This window comes from Aspergillus caelatus (assembly GCF_009193585.1).
Source record: "Aspergillus caelatus strain CBS 763.97 unplaced genomic scaffold BDV27scaffold_70, whole genome shotgun sequence".
Classification (NCBI taxonomy): Eukaryota; Fungi; Ascomycota; class Eurotiomycetes; order Eurotiales; family Aspergillaceae; genus Aspergillus; species Aspergillus caelatus.
The window spans coordinates 130,378-153,028 of NW_022475333.1; the positions used below are offsets into that span (position 1 = coordinate 130,378).

Below are 22,651 nucleotides of genomic sequence, written 5' to 3' on the forward strand. Positions count from 1 at the left end.
CCAAACCAGGATTCTAGACCCATGTAGTCCGCCATTATCTAGATGTGACATCATAACTAAATCAGTTCGAGAAAACATAAGTGGAATGAACATCAGTCTTAAGCCTAGGGGGAACAAGAAAAGAAAAAAAAAAAAAAAAAGGGTAGAAATACTCGATAAAATATATAATACTCGGCTAGCCATATATTTACGAAATCTTATACGTTTACATGCAATAGTTAGGTGTAGTAAGGCTTTCTTTCTGACAAACCTCATATATATTAACCTCAGAGAGAATTCAAAATACATTTTTCCCAGAATAGATAAACTCGTGTAAATGTATTTAGAGAATATGCTATTTTCGAAAGCACTCTACGTATTCTTTTCAAAGAAGAATAGGACGATTGGATGCAATATGAGATGATTCATTGTGTTGAGAGAATATAGACATGCACCATCCGATGTATATATAAACCCAAGACCGAGCCGCCCCTTTACATACTGTACACCGTTGACATGCACCTGTTCCGGTTGATATATATATATCTAAGCCCTTGCCGTCCCTCGTGATATGTAAGAAAAATGCATAAAAGATCACACCGATGCATTACCGAGGATGATATGTGAAAATGATTTAGAGCAGTATTTGTATATGGGAATGAAAAGAAAATAAACACCGAAGAAAACAGAACACGGAGACAGACAGCTAAGCCCAACAAGAAAGGTATAGCTATCGTTAATCGTGATAATACCCGAGAAACTCCTTGGTCTGAAGATGACGCAGCCTTATTAAGTGAAGCATTGATGGCCAGCATGCAATATAGTGGGGTTAAATTGGAGAAGCTTCTTGATCTTGCCACGAGTCGCAGGTTGTAGATGCGTCCGGGATGGATGGCGGATGGTTAGACATCCCCCCAAGACCCAACCCCGGCCCCGACTGGGGCAATGGCACTTCCACTGTCTACACTGCCGCCAATGTCCCAATAGTTCCGGCTGGAACCGGTAAGGGTTCGGCGGCTGGAGATAGCAGACAGCTTCGCACTCTGACCGCAACTAGAACTGGGACGGCGGAAATGCTGGCGCAAAATAGGGGATGAGATACCCGTTGGGCCAGATTGGTTGGCGGAGTGCTGGGACTGACGTCGAATTTGCGCCTGAGAACGGGAGTGTGCTCGTGCCACCAGCGGGTGGTGCTGACGGATAATCGCGGCGCGTCGAGACGCATCTTGCGGAGGTCGGCGCGCAGGGGGCTGGTGGGTATCGGCGTTACTGCCTCGTTGACTGAAGCGATTGCGAAGATAGCGGAAGACCATCATCACATCCAATTCCCGTTCCCAGTACTCCTTCTCCTGCTGGAGACGCAGGGACTCGGATAATGAATCTGCAGTAGAATTCCGATTCAAGTCATCGTCTTCAATGCCCCATTGTGCGGCATGCTCTCGGCCGGTGGGATCCCGAAGCGTAGGAGAGAACTGTGGAGACAACACTGAGTCGGCATTCGTCGTAGGCTCTTGTGAGGCTGTTGGAGCAGCAGATACTGAGCGAGTCTGCGAGACACTCTCTTCTGGTAATGGCCCGAGAGGCATGCCAGCATATTGGTTGGGGATCTCGTCCGCCAGGTTGAGATAGGATGTAAAGGCCCCCGGGTGTTCACAAAGTTGATTAACAAGTATTCCTAATTCACGTGCAATGCGCTGAAGCAGCTTGGTTTGCCAATTGCCGTGATCGTCGGGGACAGAGTCCAGCTCCAAGTTAAGGGATTCATTCATACCAAGGGCGCCATCTGTCCCAGCAGATGCCTCTCTCTCACTCTCTGGGAGGGATTCCCCGAAAAGGGCAAACAGCAAAGAGTCGTCGATTCCGATGAGATCCCGGATGACTTTGCGGGTGATCTTCCGCCATAAAGATTCGTTTTCGTCCCCCTCTGATACCGTCGAGGGAGGAGACGCATCTTCCCTGGACATCTCCAGAGTACTATCAATACCAGCCACTCGGGCTTGAGAGCCCACGGGGCTACCCAGCCTGCTGGCGCGGCTATGGCGTCGTTTTCGTGTCTCTTTTTCAATTTCCTGCAAAAGCACTCGGCTCTGATCCATCCTCCACTTCTCAATACGTTGCCACCGCTCGCGGTCCATATCTATAGCTTCATGATCTGCTACTGAGTCCAACTGACGTTGGACATTCGAGTACCGCGGGGATCCTAGGGTGGGCCGCCGGTGAGGATTATATTGCTCGTGCTGCCACAACTGGTCTTGCACGGGCAGAGCAGACGCCTCGAAACTGCCCAGTCCATCATGCGCTGGGAGGACAGCCGGTGTCCCTTGGTCCCATTTTGCAGAAGAGTCTTCGTTCAACGAAGGTGCCCGAAAGGCATGTAGACCATCATCTAGGCTGTCCAACTCGGTGCCGTCCTCATCCAAGGACTCTTCGAGGGGCCCATCAGCATCGCCATTGTCCGGTCCCCAGGCTGACCGGGTTGGGGTACCAAACGAGCCAAAATCGCTCAAGCGGGAGGGTGCAACCGTACGTGGGGTACGTTCAGTGGAGGTCGTGTGCGTGCGGGCATCGGCAGACGGTTGAGAGGGAGAGAAGAGCACCCACTCAGTGGATTCATTATCGGGCAGGTGAGACAGTCTGGGAGGGACCTCAAGGGTGGGAGGCTGAGGGGGTTGCGAAGTTGAGTAGGAATGTTGACGGCGGGGAACTTGTGCTGGTAGCCGTAAGGCCATCGTTGATCGGAGATGGTTCGAGGGAGGAGATAAGAGGGGGTTTTATCGATCGCGGTGGATCTGTTCCCCGCGAAGTATGCCGTTTCTCGACGACGTGATGGAGTATAGCAGCAATACACAAAAAGGGTAGAAAAGGGGGTAAAAAAAAAAGTAGGAAGGCGTTAGATGCGTCAAAAATAAATGATAAGAAAAAAGTAAAAAACAAATTGGACAGATAACAATGACGGATCCCAGAGTCCCTTTTGTGAGCGGATTGGCTCAAGATGCGGTGATCGGACGCGACCCAACCAGGAGGCTGGTGGCTGAGGGTATGGAAGTAGATTAAATTTCAGAAAAAAAAAAATAAGAAATGACAAAGACAAGAAAGAAGAAACAATCAGCATGCGTCTTTGCTTGTTTCCCCTCACCGACTAAGTAGTGTGCATGAGAGAGAGAGGGTCAAGAATATAACCCCCAAGGTGGTCAACAAACGAGACCCAGAGAGAGGAAAAAGACGATGATGCAAGAAAACGGCAAGTCATCAGACGAGACGAGACGAGACCGGAGGATGCGCGCAAAGTGGGTTCGAGGGGGGATCCACTTGAAACAGGCGAAAGGTTCCATATACTTTGGTCGTGCATGGAAGTGGCTCCCGGTCCCGAGTATCGAGTACTTGATGAGTTTATATTCCCATGGACATCCATACAAGTCCATACTACTGAATAGGATACTTTGGACTAGTTGTTGTTCGTTCCGTATGATACTGGGATCATCTGACCGCCAAATGGTGTCACTGCAGGAAAATCCCACCACTGGACGATCATCAATACCGACTAGTAGTTCTGTACTGTATGTGTTCCGTATTGAGGGATCGGGTGATCGACCCTCTGTTTAATTTATCACTGATGAGATAAGGATGATTGTCATGATTGCCCCAAAGTTGCAATGTGGCTGGATTTCCGAACGCGATATATCCGGCTCTACTTATTCTGATACTTGAATTGTCAAAGGACTTTTGGCCTGCTTTTTACCCCCTTTTTAGCTTTTTCAATTATTGATAATTACTTGATTTGTTGTTCTCCATTACATACGTCCAGTCCCGACTCCCCACTGAACGCCAGATGATATGATCGACTCCCCTCGACGGGCTGATCTCAGTGACATGTCATCCTCACCGCGATGGCCTGCATCCACCCAATTCGAGGCTGACACCCGTCAGGGGTGGTCCATCCATAACCTTCTAGTTTGACCTTTCTGCTTTCCATGGATCAGATGCAATGCGACGAGGTTAGCAGGTAGCTATCACTCAACTAGTTCCATAATACGAGTAGTCGGGGCTAGTCTCCTCTTTCCGCTTTAGTGCTCACCCCTCGCCGCTTTTGGATGCCTGAGCTGAATGTACTAACATCCCCAAAGTACAAGTGAGTGTCGAGAGGGAAATTAACGGGGATATTACTGAATACAATTACTTTTTCCCATGAATAATATTAACCCGAAGAGACTTTTCTCCCCTAAGCTGCTCATTGCTTGCTGGTTATATTCTTGTCAGCTGTACCGAGTCCCATCTTTATTATAGCAATAGCAGGGCTCGCCAAGCAATATGTGAGTGAGTAGCTAGTAGATCTGTTACACAGCAAAGGCCCACAATCATGCTACTAGTACTTAGGGAACCACAGTCACCTTCTTGAAGTAGAAGAGGTACTGCTGACGGTGTCTAAGATGGATTTACACTCCTTAACGCCAATTATACGGGACATGCCAGGAATATCGTAGTAACGATCTAGGTATAGTCTCTAACTATAAGAATCACTATCTTGTATTAGTAGGGGAATAACAGGAACACCGATTTCATTTTCATCTCTGATCCTTCTGCTCACCGTCAGGTTTCAAACCCGTCTCTACATTAGTCTAGAACTGATTTTGGCCGACTGTGCAGAGGCTTTCTTTGCCTTCCTTATTCTTTCATTCTAGTTCCTGGGGTGATCCATATGTGCGGAAATTGGAAGAGGGGAAGGGTATATCCCCCAAGGCAGAGGTTATTCCGACGTAAAGTTACAAGGTCCAAAGTCAAGAAACTGGTTTTTGCAATGGCTTACAAAGTGGACGATCTGGCTGAAGTATACTGTTCATTGGGTATAAATTCTACACCGGTAATCTATCAGGTGGGCTGAACTGTACAAATGGCCCCACAGAAAAGAGAAAAAAGAAAATGGAAAAGGAAAACGAGAGCTACTGCCCAGCTAGCGCCTCTCCAACCCAGTCCATCTGCACTGCACTCACTCCTCGAGCGTAACTTCGGTTCGTGAACACATACTCGTTGTACATAATAGCCTCGACTTTCTTGCCAAACAACACGCTGGACGGGTGAATCGCCACTGTTTGGTTCCCGACAACAGTCCGATAGCTACCGTCCGGCACCAGACGGGCGGTATTGGTAGCAAAACCCCGTAGGAAACTCTGCAGTATGTGTATGGGTGACGGTTCCCGGGTGATAGAGTTAGTAGAGGGACCTCGAGTATCATTCGGGTTGGAAAGAAGTTTAGCTTGACGGCATTGAGTAGTAAGCTGCTTACGGACATCCTACAGATAACTTTTGTTAGTGGAATGCGTGTTCCACTTAAGTCAACGGGGTCTTACCATTACGGCTTGCATCGCTCGATGCGAGACCATGTGCCTTTCAGCCCACGCCTTACGATCGGTGTTCTCGGCGGCGTAGGATCGCACGGTGGCGAGCATGGTGAGATGATCACCTTCTCTCCGATACAGATCCCGCCGCGCTTTCTCCGCCTCCTCTTTCTTTTCCTCCGATGTCGTGTTTAAGAAGATCGTCTCCACACTGAGGCAAGATATTATGTCGATCACATCGGATAGACAGTCTTCCCCATACTCCGATGCCGCAAGTAGGACCCGACCGAGAGTCGGAGTGAGAGGAAGCTTGGCAATATGCAGGCCGATCGGACTAACTTTGCCAGATTCTTCGAGCGCATCAATGCTCAGTAACTGGAGAAGGGCTTTCTCCAAGGACTCCCGGGGGGGACGTGTGAGGAAGGGGAAGCCCATGACATCGTCGACACCACGAGCCTTCATGTTGAGCAAAGCTTGACTCAGATCACATCGTAGAATCTCTGGAGTGTTGACTTCATCCAATTCTAAGTAGTCTTTTTCAGTAAACAAGCGGTAACACTGGCCAGGTGCCTCTCGTCCTGCACGACCTTTACGTTGGATAGCAGCGGATTTAGAGATAGGCTTGACCAAAAGAGAATCCAATCCCAGACGAGAGCGAAATTGCTTCACTTTGGCTTTTCCACAATCGACTACAAATCGTACTCCAGAGACAGTCACCGAGGTTTCAGCAATGTTCGTAGCGAGAATGATTTTGCGAGTCCGAGGGGGTGCAGGGACAAACACGCGCTGTTGCGCTGCCTGGGGAAGAGCAGCAAACAATGGTAGAACTTGGATCTTCGGCAACGCAGGATCCATTCCAACGGCATATTCGTTCACCAACTTCTCTAAGGCTTCCACAGTCTCCTGTCCAGTCAAGAAAACTAGAATATCTCCAGGCAATGGCTCTTTGTAATGGATATTGAAGATAACTTTGAGAGCTGCATCAACAAAATCGTGTACAGGCTCAGGAGAGTAGATTGTTTTGACTGGGAACTGTCGACCCTTGATATGGCAGACGGCGATTTCATCATCTTTCTTTTCAGAGCCGTTTGTCACAGCCTTGGTGTTGTTCTGTGCTTCTACCGCTGTTTGTGAACCTCGATATCCTTCCTGGAAGAAGCCGAGTAGACTCTCCATATCCGCTGTGGCACTCATCACCACAACTTTCAGCGGCACTCCGCCACGCCCTTCTCTCTTCCCCGACACTAGATTCCTTAAGAACCCTAGCAGCAGATCAACATTGACACCGCGCTCGTGCACTTCATCAACGACGATCGCGCTATATTTAGTCAACGAAGGGTCGCGCAGCATCTCCTGCAGTAGCATTCCCTCCGTCAGGAACTTAACCCGCGTACTAGGAGATGTAGACGTATCGAAACGAACGGAGTAGCCGACTTTACTCGCAGGAGACGACGACCCAAGCGGTGTACCCATTTCCTCTGCAACACGTCTAGCCAACGAAATCGCAGCAACTCGCCTGGGTTGAGTAATAGCGATACAGCCGCCAACCTCTATCTCCTTCTGCGAACCATCCTCCTGGGTCACCTTTGCCTTCGTTGGCCGACACCATTGTTCACTGAACAGAAACTGGGGAATCTGCGTACTCTTTCCGCTACCTGTCTCACCAATAAGAAGCATCACATCGTTCTTGCGCAGGTATTGTCGGATCTCGTCGGCATGAGGGAAGATAGGAAGGTTCTTGCGAATTCCATACAACGTTTTCGCCTTCTCCTTCAACGAGTTGAAATTGGTCTTTGTATCCTTCAGCGGCTTCTGTTTCTGGTCTTTCTTCTTGTGCATCGGCCTGTCGGATACGACGCTCACGTTGTTCTTGCTCGTGCTTGTTTCTTTTTCAGAGTTTTGCGCAGATGGCTCGGGCTTGTTTTCTGCGGCTGCCGGTACTTGTTGTAGTTGTCGCGAACTATCGGTTGACTCGCCATGTTTCCGTTTCTTTTTCTTCTTCTTCTTATCGTCCTCTTTGCTGGGATGTTTCCTTTTCACAGGTCCTGTTTCTTGGTCTTCTTTCGCTGTTGTGGCTTTTTCTTTTCCACTGGTGGGTATCTCGTCCGGGTCTTCGAAAAAGACCGTTTTCACCCGTTCGGGCATCGCGAGTAGTTCGGTAATGCCGAGAAAGATAGTCTAATTGAAAAAAAAAAAAAAGGATAATATCAAGGCTGAAAGACTCAAAAGACTGTATAGGTTATTCTAATTAGGTGTTCTTCATGTCGTCGTATCGCGTTGTTGAGGTGCTCTTGTCGGAGTTCCTAATCCCCGAAATTTTTTAAGTGAAGCTTATCGATAAGGCGCTTGGCACGGAGACATTGATGTAACATTTCAACCGTACCGCAGTCGCAAACTACATGTCATGCTCACATCTGATCGTTCATTAATCTTGGTTTTTGCATTGCCATCGTATATATTATATATCTAGTATATAAAGTCACAGACTTCGTTTTTCCCATGTCATGATTTATGTACCCAAGAATCTGCTAGATGTTTTCCCGTCGTCTATACATTGCCATCTAGAAAGCGCCAGAGTAAAATCCCATGATTCATTAGCTCATACCCCATCCACGAACACGTCGGAAGACGAATCCGCGGTCATGGCGAAGACCATAGTCGGACCATTCATCAGTGAGTTTGTTGCGGCTCCAATAGCCCTTCCATATCATTTTTGTGTTCTTTGACGAATTGGTAGACTTATGCGCCGCAGATGGCCGCAGTGACATGTGAAGAACATTGATGCTCGACTTGCTTACACTTTCCGTCTCGATAATGACGTCTCTGGGATCAAAGGCGTCGGCCGACAGGTCTTTTCCACCATGTACGGGAGGGAGGCCAGTCTCTGCCTGCGCGCCACTCTCGGAGGCTGGAAAAGGATTGGCCAAGCGCCAACGACCCCGGCGAGCGTCTTTTAAGGCTCCCATTGCGGCCGCAGGAATTGGTTCCGAAGCTCCTGCCACAGTCTTACCTGCGTCCAAAGGCTGACGTCGATGGTGCTTGTGAGATGCCCGAGCTTCTAAAAGGTTTTCCATGCTAATATGTGGAACCAGGTCCAGAGGTTCCACGGTGGTGAGTAAGGCGATAACTGTGCCGTCTGGGTAAAATCGTAGGTATCGAAAGTACGTTACTATGTGGATCGGGGAGTTCCACGTTACATTTTGGTAAAATGAGGCAGCACCGGCGCGAGTATAGTTGACTGTGCTAATATAGATTCCTGTAAATCGAATACGAGGGAACATGCGAAAGACGTCACTCCATGACGAGAGCGGTTTGGGAACCTGCACAGCAGTGCCACTAGGAAATGGGGTATAGCGAGAATGAGGAGTTAGTGTGTGTTCTGGGTTACCTTGAAGGTCGCAATCAAAAGCATAATGCATAGACTTGAAGCCAAATCCAGAGCCCTGGCAAAGTCGTTTCCAAATGTGCTGTTCGTGGGCAAAATGCCATGCAAATCGTTTGCAGACCAGTGACATCCGGGAGAATGCCGCAGGGTCCATCAATGCCACATGCCTCAAAATCTCGACTATCACCTCCGATGGAACGTGGGCGATGGGGCATGGGGGTGCGGGGTCACCCTCGAAGAGAGGCTCTGGTCGAGCAATGGGCAGGTGGGCAAAAGATGCAATAAGCTCAGGTGTCGGTAAAACTTCAGATTCACCTTGAGTTTGTTGATCTTTTGAGGGTATGTTCGCTGCAGAAGCTGGGGCTTGCGCTGGCTTTTTCCAAGCCCAGGCAAAATGCTTGTCACGGTAAGTCTTGTCGACAGCTGAATCCAACTATAAAGGGAGAATAACATAGCGGTTAGTAAAGATTGACATAGATTGGAACGGATAGCAACACTCACCTTGTATGCTTTGCGGTAGTGTTGTAGACTATCCCCCAACTTCCCCTCGGCCTCCCTCTCAACCGCTCGTTCAAAGTGCTCTAGAGCTGATTTAGGCTCCTTTCGTGATTCTCGTGAGTGGAAAACATCCTCATCATTGGCTATACTTAGATTTCTGACACCTTGGACGATTTCAGTGCTACCGAATGATGTTGACCCTTCCTGATCATCCTCTTTGCGTAGCGATGCCTCGTGGCGAGTTGGCGGGAACTGACTCGGTCGTACACTAGAAGATGAGCTTGTGGTAGGTTTAGGCCGTGGTATGTTAGGCTTAGTATGCTTCGTCCGACGTGCGACTTCCTCCCGCCACTGCCGTCGAAACGACTCTAGTTCAGCGTTGTCTTCCATAATCGCGACGGCAAGACACCGTACAATGGCGGGCTGAGGCGAGATCCTGATTGATAAGCACGGTGGTGTCCGACAAGCACCGACACTCGATCACACCTGCCGAGGGGCAGAGGGCAATATGTACCGCAATAATCAGATAATTGCAGGTCTTCACAGAGCCATTTCCCGTGCTGTATTTGAACAGCGATCGTGGCAAATGCGTGTATGATACTATTTGGTATCGATAAGCTGGAGAGGAGAAAGTTAAGGCCAAGCGGCAGTTCGGCGCTATCTTATCTCCGGATCCAATCTTGCTCTGGCCCGAGCGCCACCGCTAACAACCGACCGGGGCCGTTCTTTTTCTTTGACTGACGCATTGCTCCCGTCGTTGCTGCTCCCCCACCACCGGTTTTTCTATATACTGTCTATTCCGCTGATATTCCTACCCGAAAGGACACAGAAGTGACTATAGCGACACTCCTTTCTGTATCTGCCTAGTTGAATGAATGTCTGACTATAGGTCTGACATCACTCGCGGGGACCGATATCGCTCTGACCTCTTGAATACTTCTGGATTGGAGGGGAACACGGCAGAGTCATGGCCTTGGATTGAAGGCAGGGCAATGGCGGCTACTTCTGGAACAGGAAACACTCCTGCTCCGGACGCCAGTGGGAATAATGAGCATGTTTCAATCATCCAGAAGATGGTTTCCGCCACCTGTGGCAGCGTTTTAACAAACTTACTAGGTATGTCAGTTACTGAATCGGAGCTCGAGCTCGCTCTCAAATACGTTGGGAGAAGAGTGCCATGTATCTATATATACTCACGCTACTGAATAGTGACCCCTCTTGATGTCGTTCGAGTCCGCCTACAATCCCAATCTGCGATTAAGAATACGTCCCCTTTTACCCACCATACGGCGCAAACGTTGAAGAACATGCCCCCGAATTTAGGAGTGACTGCCTGTTGCCGTGAAGTCTTCTGGATTGGCCAGAATTCTCAAGTGTGTATGGTTGGGCCCGGCGCAGGAGCTATTGGAGCTCATTCGCCTGCTATCGCGGATTGTGCCGTGGAGGAAGTCCAGCGAAAAACGTTCACGTCCACACTCGATGGCCTACGGAAAATTGCTCGAAATGAAGGCGTGTGGACTCTTTGGCGTGGGCTTAGTCCGACTATGATGATGAGTATACCGGCAAACATCATCTACTTTGCGGGATACGATTGGCTGCGAACCGATGAGAGAAGCCCAATAAAGAAACTTTTGCCAGATGCCTATGTTGCATTTCTATCAGGTTCTGTTGCAAGAGTTGCTGCAGCATCGGCCATTAGCCCGATCGAGATGTTCCGAACGCGTTTACAGGCTACCCCGGGCACCGGCGCAGGGCATTTCAAGGCCACTCTCGAGGGATTACACCATATGACTAAAACTCAGGGCTATAGTTCGCTCTGGCGAGGATTAACGCTCACCATGTGGCGCGATGTACCTTTCTCCGGTCTGTACTGGTGGGGATATGAGGAAGTAAAAAGGCACCTCATCGAGGCACGTCACAAAGCCCACGACCGCCTGTTGCCGACTGGGTCATCGTCTGTGGGACACCAACTTGAGGACGACATGCATACGCCAACGTTCCTTGAAAGCTTCATTGCGGGTGCTGCGTCAGGCTCGGTAGCAGCATTTGTCACAACTCCTTTTGATGTGGGAAAAACACGCCAACAAGTTTTTCGGCACATTGGGGAAGAGAAGAGCAGCGTACCGCGGGGGTCTCTTCTTCCTGAACAGCTTTCCTTGCCTAGGTTCCTCATGCATATCTTCCACGAGGAGGGTACGGCCGGACTCTTTCGAGGCTGGGTAGCACGGTGCTTGAAAGTAGCACCTGCTTGCGCCATCATGATTTCCACATATGAAGTTGGTAAGAAGATGGCAAAGGGCGTCAACGAAAGACGTCATCCGGCGGAGGAACACTCGGACTCTGTATGAGAAATTCTTCAGCCAGTCTGACTTGCTGCTGGGATCGAAACACACTGTAACCGCTCGCGATACCTTGCGTTTTTATTCGAGTTTTCCAGCATGCCCTGCATGTACACATGTAGGGCCTAGAATACCCTCGGCAACATTTGTTATTGTTTAATTCTGTAGCAGAATTCCTGCTCTTTGTTATTGTTTTTTTCTGACGATACCGCATGAGTTAAGTTATAGAGCATTTATTTGTATTTTATTGGGGTCGGGGATGGTGATTCTGGCTACTACACTCCAAAAGCGTTGCATTCTGGTTATCGTGTACATACTTACATCTGGCAATAGAGCTAACAACCCCCCCTCTTTAGTGTATTATAGTGATTAAACGACCATCGAAATCTCCGTTACTATTGTGATCTTTTCGGTTTCATGGCACTCAGGGGTCAGCTGTGCAAACGTTAGGATAAAACCCACTTAACTATTGATATGATAAGGTGAACCATCAATGTATAGTTAGTGAAAGTCTTATTAGATAATGAGTGTTTTGATATGAGGGTTTGTTAGACTGTCATGTGCTGGGCATGTCACAAGGTGGCATTTAGCCCCTGTGGATCCGAGCAATCGTTCTTTCCAACACTTCGGCCTCATGATTGGCGTCTCGATTGCTCTAGTCACCTTTAGTACGTTTCCTGCTGAGGCTGAACTGCCAAGGCTTCTACAAGGCCCCAGGAATCGTCAGCTGCCATGGATTTGAATCGAAAAACAGAGGTGGGATCAGATGATGGCTGTGATCTACCCGTAATCATATCTGCTCCATCTCTAAAGCCGGAAATATGATTCACTATATTTCCTCCCAGAGAATACAACAACTATGGCGATCAGTAGTGACACGAACAGTGAGCGGTCTATTCAACTCGAGACTGAAGTAGAGTAAGTCTCGTAGCTATAACTACCCACCCTATTTGGTACTTTTGTCTGAACTATCATAGTGTTGTGGCGGTTCCTGCGATTGGAGCAGATCCGCAGAGAGCGTGGATCGGTGATGATTTTCAGAAGCCATGGCTCATTTCAGAACTGACACGATATATCCCTAATGTGCGGGTGCTACTGTTGGATCATGGGCCTCTAAACCGTCAAGATGATCTGGACTCTCTGGCCCATCATCTCTTGAAGCAGATACATGCAGAAAGGCAACACACTGTATGCACCGCTTATCTATTGCTGCACAAATGAATGAGATTAGTAACACTCTACAGAGCGGAAGGAGGCCCATACTCTTCATTTGCCATGGAACAGGTGGTCTTGTCGCCAAAGCGGCGCTTGCCATTGCCGCACATTCAACGTCGAACCTCGCGTCGATACTAACAAGCTGCTATGGGATTGCTTTCATGGCAACTCCTCACCAAGGCTCAAGCTATCTTTCAGCTCCAGAGTATGCTAAGAGTATCCGCCGTTTGATGCAACTCAAGCATCATGTCCCACGCTGCATACGAGAGGTGCTGAAGCCCAGACATCCAAGGCTGTTGCAACTAACCAACCAGTTCAGATCCTTATCTGCAGATATCAAGATATGGACATTCTTAGAGACTGTTGACTCTACACTCACCGTCGCAGATTCGGGTACCGTAAGTACTGTGGAAATGCATGTTCCAATCACTTCTATTCGGTCGGGGGTTCTAGACCTGGAGCACGAAAAGGTGATCCCATTAGCCACGGACCACGTTGGTGTAGCATCCTTCAAAGGACAAGAACTCACAACGAGAATAAGCTTCATTAAAGAGCTTCAGCCGATCATCGCCATGGCCGTGCAGCTTTCCAAGCTACCAGATGCTCCGTTGCGCGTTAGTCGAGAGGTTATGGTGCAAGTCAACGGCTTCTTCGAAGACACGGCGCGGGGGGTCAGCGATGAGACGCCTCTCAAGCTCTGGTCAACGAAAACGCCACTACGGGAGTATCTGAAAGACGGGCCTGCAATTTGTCTCACAGATCGACTGAAACAAACTGGTAGAATATCGTCCGGCTCAATCGATGACTCCTCGATAAGTGACTTTGATAGCAGACCATCATCTGCCGCAATGGCAGATACATCGTTTGCTATACGAGATGGGGCAGTAACGGAGGCTAGCGCGATCCAGCCTGAAACCACCTCATCAAGGCCGTCCTTAAAAAGAAGCCGCAGTTTCGTGTCCCCAGCTTCCCCCAGAATCCACGTTACGGAGGCGGCTGCCGACGGTTATTTTGATGTAACACAAGAAGAAGAAGAAGAAGAAGAAGCAACGTCGGACATTCAAAGTGATATTGCTTCCAGTGAAGATCAAGGGCATAGAGATAGCATAACTCATGAAAGAAAAGAGATCATTGTTGGGAGCTCTAGTCCTAGTAACCAGGGACAACCCAATGTATTGTGAGTATCGCATTGCCGTGAAAGTTGGATCACAGATTCGACTGACTAAACCCACAAAAGAACTAGTTTATCATCGAAATACAGAACTTTCCTTCCTTTACCACCACCCACAAGGGAGCGACTCCAGGAGGTTCGAGCAGAGCTACCTCGGAGAGCTCCCCGATTTGACCGACCAGAGCCAGGTAGCGAGAAGCTCTTATGGATCCATGTTCCATACACCCATACAGGATGGGTGCCTCCAGTTCTGTCTAAGGCTTGCAACGATCATCAGCGGCCAGAGTTGTAAGGCCAGTCCCTTTACTTGCGTTACCTCCTCTCGCTAATGTGCTTCAATCGTCAATGCATCAGCTTCAAAAAGTTCGTCAATGATGAAAATTGGTACTCGCAAATTATTAGAGCCCGCCATCTAGAGCCTCATGCGCGATTTGTCCGTCCCACATGTATTCATTCCAGGCTGAGTGATTCTTTGCCAATCAACCCACCAGGGGAGGCCCGTGATTCTCAATTAGCCTTATACGTAAGTCCAACCATTTACTTTTTGGTAGGACAGTGTACTGACGGTATGATAGCTTCCTTATGTAAGTCGGTTTACTGGGCGTATAATTCCATTGGCTAAGGTATGATATCACAGCTTCATTGGGACACATACTGGAATCTCCTTCAACGACGAAAGGTCATCGAAAAGCGGCTACAACAGGGAAGGTCCAAGCCAGTCCCTGAGTACATCTCGGAATCTCATGTAGAAACGAGATTGCTATGGAAATTCCTGGGTGCCGAGCCCCCTATTCATATACGAAGAACATTAGACCAGTATGGTTATCCAAATCTGCGATCTACGGTAGCAAGAGACGACGATCAGATGCTATGGAAACGGACTAGAAAAGTCGTCGATCTCAGTAACGAGCTTGGTAGTTCAATCCCTCTACAAGACAATCCTGACTCTTCCAAGACGTTCATCGATGGAAAAGTTCTCATGGTTGATCAGCTCTGGCTCTGGATCGTAGATGAGAAAACCGTCGTTACCTTTTTCCCTAAACAGGAGGCGACGACTGCTGAAGACAAACTATACGAACAAGCGAACCTGCATAGCAGCATTTACAATGAGTTGAATGGGGACCTTGCAAGGCGCTTTGAGACAGCCGGAGATCTCGCTGCATTGATTGTCTTACATGCAGTCACCATTCTTCTGGACAGGACACTGGACCATGATCTACAGATCCTGCGGATCTTCGAGGAATCCATTAGTATCCTGGTACGCTACGTTCCATCGGTGACTTCGATACAACGGCTAATGTCAGTAGACTGAGTCAACCACCAAGTCATTCAAACGCTTCCGTACCCGAGGATTCATCGCCAGACCAGCCGATTATAACAGGACACTAGAAGGCAAGACAATGACCGCATCAGAGCGTGACGAAAGAGACCGTCGAGTAGCCCATCAAAACCGCGAAGATCTCTCTACACTATTAGAACTGAGGGATATAATAGACGAACTAGGGACAATATTAAAACTCCTCGAGCAGCAAACTGCCACCGTCAAATTAATGGCGCAATACTTCGAAGACAAAGGATACGGCAAGGTCTTCATAGAATCCGCCCTTTCCCGACTCGAAGACTACCGCACCCAGGTCACAGACATGCGCGAGAACGCACAACTAGCACAGAAAGCTGTACGATTCCCTGACCTCAACGATCCAACTTATCTAACACTAGGTATTCTAGGTCGAAAACCTCCTCGACCTCAAGCAAAAGCAAGCAAACGTCGACGAGTCCCGTATAACCCGCTGGCAGGCAGAAGTAGCCCAAAACCAATCGCAGTCCGTAATGGTATTCACAATCTTCACGGTCATGTCAGTCACCACCCTACCCTACCCTACACTATCAATCGCCATCTACATCCTTTTGCTAAAAGAAAAATACAGCTTCCTCCCTCTCTCATTCTTCACCTCCCTATTCGGTGTGAACGTCCGCGAATGGAGCGGCGAAGAAACAAACCCTGACTGGGCTTACATGCTAGCAATATCAGGTCCGTCATCTAGTATAACCCCTCTTGAAGCCACTATCCAACACCACTAATCAAAACACAACCCAAGGCCCAACATCTGCCGCCATAATTCTCATTGCCCTCTCCATGGCCTTCAGCGAGCGTCTCCGCGATAGCGTCGTAAAAGCCCACATCATCGGCGTCGGCATAATCACAGATTTCCTCTTGCTCCCCGTCAAAGGCGTATTCAAATTAGGGACTGCGGCGTCCCCAGCAAAACCGACTCCAGGGCAATCAGAAAGTACGGGGCGTCTTGACAGGTACCTGGGGAACAGACGGTATAACAAGCAGTTTGAGGATGATATTTGGAAACGACATGAGGATCGGGTGATTTCGCCGTTGCCAGCGGTTCACATTTCTGATGTGGAGGGGATGATGGGGTTTGTTGTTTCTGAGAAGGGGGGTCGATGGCAGCAGAATGTTAATGGGGCGTAAATTTTTTGTTTTTGAGACTTTTTTTTTTTTCGCCTGATTGTTTGTTAGTGTTAGTTTAGTTATACGTTGCAGGCGGTTAGATATTGTGAAGGTGGTTTTACTGCTGGTATTCTTGTATTAACGGAGTTTGGGTAGAGATTGGGGAGAATTGAAGTTGTTGATTGGGAGTAGGCATCTAGACAATGAGTTGACCTAGTTCAGGTCGTATCACATATGACTTTAACACAGGTTGGAAGGCATATCGTAACTGACATGGAGTGGGACTACAATTCTATGAATGTGTGAGCTACGTAAGAGAGAAAACGTGTTCATGAACAATTATGTTAAATTGAGAACAGAACCACAAACTACGAAAGCTGTGGGGTACGTAAAGTACATGATATGGTACACAGGACTCCCTGAGGCTTTTATCCCGACATAGTGGAGTGGAGATGATATATGGGGGTAATGCAATAGAGAGGTAGGAGGGTAATGAGAATCGAAGGTAAGGAATTGGGTAGTGAGGACGTGCAACACATTAGGACAAAAGAGATATTAAAAACACAGAGATATCAGAATATGCAATAATATGCAAAGACACGCTGGAAGAGGAACGGTTAGAAACAAGGAGAGGTTAGGCTATAGCAGGCGCGACGCAGTTTAGAACATGCCACCGCCCATGCCACCCATACCACCCATGCCACCCATGCCACCAGGGGCGGCAGGGGCCTTCTCCTCAGGGGCCTCAACAATAGCGACCTCAGTGGTACCAAGGAGAGAGGCGACACCGCTAGCATCAACCAGGGCAGTACGGACGACCTTAAGGGGGTCGACAATACCCTTGGCGATCATGTCAACGTACTCACCCTTGGAGCTGTCAAAGCCGCGGTTGAAGTCCTTGGCGTGCTCCTCAGTAAGCTTGCCAACAATGACGCTGCCTTCAAGACCAGCGTTCTCAACGATGGTGCGGGCAGGGCGGGTGATGGCATTCTTGATGATGCTGACACCGAGCTGCTGGTCGAAGTTGGCAGGCTTGACGTTGTCAAGGCCGTTGGCAGCGGCCTTGAGGAGAGCGGTACCACCACCAGGGAGGATGCCCTCCTCAACAGCAGCACGAGTAGCGTTGAGGGCGTCAACGACACGATCCTTCTTCTCACCGACCTCGACCTCAGAGGAACCACCGACCTTGATGACAGCAACACCACCGGAGAGCTTGGCCAGACGCTCCTGGAGCTTCTCCTTCTCATACTCGGAAGTAGTGGGGTCAGCCATGACACCGCGGATCTGTTCGCAGCGCTGAGCAATGGAGTCCTTGGTACCCTCACCGTTCAGGATGATAGTGTCCTCCTTGGTGATGGTGATAGAGCCAGTGGAACCGAGCATGTCAGGGGTAAGCTTCTCGAGCTTGATGTCGAGCTCATCGGTGAAGACGGTACCGTTGGTGAGGACACCAAGGTCACCAAGGATGCTCTTGCGGTTGTCACCGAAGCCAGGAGCCTTGACGGCAGCAACCTGGAGCTGACCACGGAGTTTGTTCAGGATGCAGACGGCGAGAGCCTCACCCTCAATGTCCTCAGCGATGATGACGAGAGGACGGCGGAGGGTAGTGGAGGCCTCAAGGGCGGGAATGATATCCTGAACAGCGGAGATCTTCTTCTCGGAAAGAAGGATCAAGGGCTTCTCGAACTCAACCTTCTGGGACTTGGTGTCGGTGATGAAGTAGGGGGAGGTGTAACCACGGTCGAAACGCATGCCCTCAGTGACCTCAAGCTCATCCTCAAGGGTCTTGCCCTCCTTAACGGTGATAACACCCTCCTTGCCGACTCTCTCCATAGCAGTGGAGATGAGCTTACCAACGTGGGTGTCGCCGTTAGCGGAGATGGTAGCGACCTGGGCAATCTCCTCACCGGTGGTGATGTCACGCTTGTTCTGCTGCAGGTAGTCGACAGCAGCCTCGACAGCAGCCTGGATACCGCGGCGCAGATCCATGGGGTTGCAGCCAGCGGCAACGTTCTTGACGGTTTCGGAGAAGATGGCACGGGCAAGGCAGGTAGCGGTAGTGGTACCGTCACCGGCGAGTTCGTTGGTCTTGGAGGCAACATCCTGAAGGAGACGAGCACCAAGGTTCTCGAACTTGTCCTGAAGCTGAACGGCCTTGGCAACGGTCACACCGTCTTCATGCAGTCAGTATCATCCTTCGGTCTGATTTAGAAATGGTCGGGGTGTAGCGACATACCCTTGGTGATCTTGGGAGAGCCGTAAGGAGTGTCAATCAAGACATTGCGGCCCTTGGGACCAAGAGTGGAAGTGACAGCCTTAGCAAGAGTGTCAACACCCTTAAGGAGCTGGGCACGGGCTTCGACGCCGAATTTGAGCTCCTACACCGCATTAGCAACCTAGAAATTCAGAGGGAAACAGTCCGGGAGCTGTCGGGAGGCGTTGACGATTCAGTCTCGGGTAGTACGCACCTTGTGGGCAAACCGTTGCTGCTGGAGGTTGAAGCCAGAGGATCTGTAGAAGGGAGCGCACTTAGAAGCGGCGGAAAGGACAGATGTCCTGGAGGAAAGAGCTCTTTGCATCTTGGATAAGGGAGGTAAATAAGAAAATACAGAAACAGAGAGTCAATTGATGATTGAAGTAAGTCTGCCCGAACAGAACTCCCAGAGCAAGGACGGGTGCAGAGGAAGAAAGAAGGGAAGAAGGAGATGAAGATGGGGAGATGGGAGAAGAAGAGATGGAGAAGGAGGATGGAGATGAAGCCAAAGTCTCGAAAATTTTCCAGGCGATTCTCGATCCCCGGATGTCTTGGCAAAAGAAGCTCCTAGAATGGGTCACGTGGCTCGTTCCCGAGGGAATGTCTTCGGCTCGTCGGAAGCGGAAATTCGTATACATTACTAATTGCCGTTTATCGGCGTTGATATTGCACACTAACTAAAAAATAAAGAAGAGATGAAAAAAACAGGCAGAATAACACAAATCTAAAGAAAAAGAAACAAATTTGAACCGCATGCAAAATGTCCAATGCAAAATGCAAAATTGGAGTAAACCCAAGAATAACAAGAGATAGTCACTGACCGAGGGCCAATGAATGTAAACCAAAGCGCCAGCTTGGAAAGTAAGAGACCCCAAGTCCAAATGTATTGCTCTGACTGACCAAAGCAGAACACCACCTCGTTAACACTAGATAAAGCAAACTAAAATCTAACCTCTCGATCCAAGATAGCCTCAGACTTAGCTTCAGTCAATAGTACTGCGCTAAAGTCGAACCGAACCAGCGGAAATCGACCGACAGCCAGTCGGTGAAGTCATATTGTTTGAAGCTTATTCAATCTTCGTCACCAGATTGTCCTGGGTTTCCATGATCATATCCTCATTTGGTTCAATATAGTTACCATGAAGGTACTGGTAGTTCTCACTGTAAAGGACACCACCAATCGAGTCATCAGCGGAGGGATAATAAGCTGGATACTGGTAGCCAGCATATGATGTATTGTGGAAGTCTTGGCTTTCCCCGAATGAGGTCAGGTTACTAACAGCGTCTTCAGGAACAACTGCAGACATTCCCGTGATATGATTACATCCAAGCAGATAATGGTTCTCCAGGTCGAGATTAGGTTCTGGTAGCTGTTGATAATGAGCTTGGTAAGGCGTATTGCCATATGCGCTAAGCACTGTGGCCACTGATTGTGCATGTGTCGAAGGAAAGCCACTAAACACATTACCCACTGCCTGTCTATACCTCAAAGTGACCAGTTTGCTTCTAGTATTCTCTGGAGCACGGGGGGAGGAAGTTGGCTCTGAGGGTGGTTCTTTCTCGTTGGGATATTGGAGAAACTCAGCCCCAGGGACCAACAGCTCTCCGAATCCATCGTCACTGCCGTCAATCTCCTCATCTTCAATTTTGATCGGAATAGCTCCACGTGGCTGCGATTTATGTGATTGCTTCTTAAGTCGACTTCTGCGGCGACCTCTCTCGATATAGTCTTCATCGGATGAAGTATCGTCAGGTAGATTCATATCTCGACGTTCATCTTCCTCGCTTCGTGAACTATGAGTAGCTCTGAGGTTGCGTTTGGCTCCAGACGCATTTCTGGTAGGCGCATTCTCAGAGGACTTGCTCGATGACCCTACACCACCACGCCGTAGGGGAGGAGGGACTTCTTTGCCAGCATCGACACGACGGGTCCGAACCTTTGCCAGATGCTGGACGATAGCCCCTTCGGTGACATTATTCCTCATTGTACTAGCAACCTCGGACCAAGGGATTTTGATAGACTGGTTGTTGCAGACTGACTGCACGGTCAGGAGAAGAAGCTCGTTTAGGTTATCTAGCAACTCGGCATCAGCTTAATCAACAAACAGTATCACTGTCATCCAGTCAAGGAAATAAGTACCATCCCAGCGGACTAGGGTGCGCTTTTTCGGTCTGTTCAAGGCTTTCTTGGAAGAACTCATAGTGCCCTGATAGCAGAAGAGACTGCAAGGTACACCAAAAAGTGAATAGCTAGCACCTGTGAATACCCTTGTCGTAACTCTTCTTCACGTACAGTCACCAGAAATAATGATATGCAGAGTAAGACGGTGCGTTGTGCCGAGCTGAAGTAGAAAAGAACTGAGTGGAGCAAAGTTGTGAAGAAGGGTGAGATGAAGTGAGAGTAGGTATATGACAGAAGCGCATTGCTAAGTATCTAGCTATAGATATATCAACCGGGATACATAGACAGTAAGAGAAACTTACAATCCACGGCAGTATAATGGATGCGGACATCATTTGTTTATATGCTTGTTGACTGGTACTTAGCTGCGCAGCCGCAGTCACTCTACATTAGGGACTAGCAACAAGATAGATCGTTTGCTGCTCAGAGATATGAACTGGTAAGGATTTTATACTTGAAAGTAATGCCTATATTATAAGTTGCTGCACGACTTTGATTTCTAGTTGAAGCATATAATCTCTACCTTGCGCAGTTATCTCAAAAATATATATATCTATGTCCAAAGCTCAGGACGACGTACAAGAAAAGGTATAGTACTAATGCAAACTTGACATGGCCAGGAAGTCTGACGAAGAGAGTGGCGCACATGAATCAGAGATATATTCTCTTAGTCCCGGGGGTCCATGCCTGGTAATCGAGTATATTGTAGGCCATGGCTAAAACTTACTAAATACTATCACTTCGATGTAGAAGGTCAGGTGAAACGGCTTCCTTGATTGGTCATGGGACCGGACGGTCACGTGAATCACATGACCCGAGATTCCGATGCTCCGAAACTCGACGCTTTGCAAAGCATCCCGTATCGGTTGATTGATTCTCCCACCCCCAATTGAATACCTCATCCTCCACATACCGTCAAGATGGCATACTGGAAAGCCGCTGGTCTGACGTACGCATGATCCTTTATCATTCTACGCCTTACTTAGAACAAGCCGAACTAACTGGACGTTCGACTTTTACAGCTACAACCGCTACCTGGCCGTTGCTGCTCGCGCGGTCCGCAGATCCCTCAAGGAGACCCCTCGTCTGGCTGCTGAACGCCGTGGCCAAATGGACCTGCGTTTTGCTAAGTGGGAGGTTCGTTTTGGTGCCCCCGCTTGTTCTGTTGGAATCAATGGCTCGTGAACTTGGGCTAACAATGTCTTTTTTTCACCAATATAGAACGGCAAGCAGGGCGAGGTTCGCTCCCTCGGTGAGGCCAACCAGGAGGCCGCCGTTGCCAACGCCGAGAAATAGACGGTTTTCGAAAACACCCGCATGCGATAATATGGGATATCTTCTACGAGAAGGGGGGTACAGTTGATGATGTGTGGGTGCAGGAATGATTTGGAGCTCTGTAGCATATTCGTCCGTTGATCTGGTATAAATAGAAAGAAAACACCATTTCTTTCCTGCAAACGGGGGCTGGTTAAAGTAGATCTCGTGCACCGTAATGCCGTTCGTACTCTGAGCGTAGTCACCGTAACCTTGCGGTCTTCGAGCTTTACACCGCGGGCAACGCTTCCGCAATTTTGCCCTGTCCGCCCGACTCCCCGCCTCTCTTTCGTCAACACTCCTGATTCTTTCTCCCATCATCCTTTTATAGAGTGCTTTCTGCCCAGGGTTCGAACGGGCAAATCTGGCAGCTGGCTGCAGATTATCGATACTTCATATGTTGCCAAGTAACGAGGGCCGAACCCCGATGATGCGAGTCATTTCGCAGTCCGTCGTCCCACGCGACATTACGGACGAGTTTACCAAAGCTGCCTCAAGTAAGATCTCTTCTACCTCT

The 22,651-nt window shown here is 48.9% G+C and overlaps 8 protein-coding genes across 8 annotated transcripts; 3 read left to right on the plus strand and 5 right to left on the minus strand.

Annotated features, from left to right (window-relative positions):
- Positions 1-383: 383 nt before the first annotated feature.
- BDV27DRAFT_127057 (uncharacterized protein) lies at positions 384-3,396 on the minus strand. Its single transcript, XM_032066671.1, has one exon. It carries the CDS (start codon positions 2,706-2,708, stop codon positions 882-884), a length of 1,827 nt encoding a protein of 608 aa, XP_031928468.1. The 5' UTR covers positions 2,709-3,396; the 3' UTR covers positions 384-881.
- Positions 3,397-4,325: 929 nt separating this feature from the next.
- On the minus strand, positions 4,326-7,494 carry BDV27DRAFT_127058 (putative ATP-dependent RNA helicase (Hrh1)). The gene is made up of 2 exons (XM_032066672.1): positions 5,325-7,494; positions 4,326-5,267 (listed from the first exon to the last, which is right to left on the minus strand). The coding sequence occupies exons 1-2, from the start codon at positions 7,455-7,457 to the stop codon at positions 4,917-4,919; spliced, it is 2,484 nt and encodes an 827-aa protein (XP_031928469.1). The 5' UTR covers positions 7,458-7,494; the 3' UTR covers positions 4,326-4,916.
- A 248-nt stretch (positions 7,495-7,742) lies between these two features.
- On the minus strand, positions 7,743-9,796 carry BDV27DRAFT_127059 (putative F-box protein (Pof7); the record flags this gene model as incomplete). Its single annotated transcript, XM_032066673.1, has 2 exons — positions 9,199-9,796; positions 7,743-9,130 (listed from the first exon to the last, which is right to left on the minus strand). Coding segments are annotated over exons 1-2 (1,606 nt in total), but the record flags the coding sequence as incomplete, so codon positions are not given.
- A 32-nt stretch (positions 9,797-9,828) lies between these two features.
- On the plus strand, positions 9,829-12,022 carry BDV27DRAFT_105238 (putative mitochondrial carrier protein). The gene is made up of 2 exons (XM_032064376.1): positions 9,829-10,311; positions 10,405-12,022. Exons 1-2 carry the CDS (start codon positions 10,071-10,073, stop codon positions 11,541-11,543), a joined length of 1,380 nt encoding a protein of 459 aa, XP_031928471.1. The 5' UTR covers positions 9,829-10,070; the 3' UTR covers positions 11,544-12,022.
- A 180-nt stretch (positions 12,023-12,202) lies between these two features.
- Positions 12,203-16,518, plus strand: BDV27DRAFT_127063 (uncharacterized protein). The gene is made up of 11 exons (XM_032066674.1): positions 12,203-12,452; positions 12,512-12,722; positions 12,779-13,926; positions 13,987-14,208; positions 14,275-14,443; positions 14,496-14,504; positions 14,558-15,178; positions 15,228-15,596; positions 15,649-15,776; positions 15,849-15,952; positions 16,020-16,518. The coding sequence occupies exons 1-11, from the start codon at positions 12,394-12,396 to the stop codon at positions 16,403-16,405; spliced, it is 3,426 nt and encodes a 1,141-aa protein (XP_031928472.1). The 5' UTR covers positions 12,203-12,393; the 3' UTR covers positions 16,406-16,518.
- A 194-nt stretch (positions 16,519-16,712) lies between these two features.
- Positions 16,713-19,176, minus strand: hsp60 (chaperone ATPase HSP60). Its single transcript, XM_032066675.1, has 3 exons — positions 18,853-19,176; positions 18,621-18,762; positions 16,713-18,558 (listed from the first exon to the last, which is right to left on the minus strand). Exons 1-3 carry the CDS (start codon positions 18,961-18,963, stop codon positions 17,045-17,047), a joined length of 1,767 nt encoding a protein of 588 aa, XP_031928473.1. The 5' UTR covers positions 18,964-19,176; the 3' UTR covers positions 16,713-17,044.
- A 529-nt stretch (positions 19,177-19,705) lies between these two features.
- On the minus strand, positions 19,706-20,839 carry BDV27DRAFT_156988 (uncharacterized protein; the record flags this gene model as incomplete). Its single annotated transcript, XM_032072423.1, has 2 exons — positions 19,706-20,712; positions 20,779-20,839. 2 exons carry the CDS (start codon positions 20,837-20,839, stop codon positions 19,706-19,708), a joined length of 1,068 nt encoding a protein of 355 aa, XP_031928474.1.
- An 861-nt stretch (positions 20,840-21,700) lies between these two features.
- Positions 21,701-22,278, plus strand: BDV27DRAFT_127067 (ATP synthase subunit epsilon family protein). The gene is made up of 3 exons (XM_032066676.1): positions 21,701-21,769; positions 21,843-21,957; positions 22,042-22,278. Exons 1-3 carry the CDS (start codon positions 21,741-21,743, stop codon positions 22,114-22,116), a joined length of 219 nt encoding a protein of 72 aa, XP_031928475.1. The 5' UTR covers positions 21,701-21,740; the 3' UTR covers positions 22,117-22,278.
- The last annotated feature ends 373 nt before the right edge of the window (positions 22,279-22,651 follow it).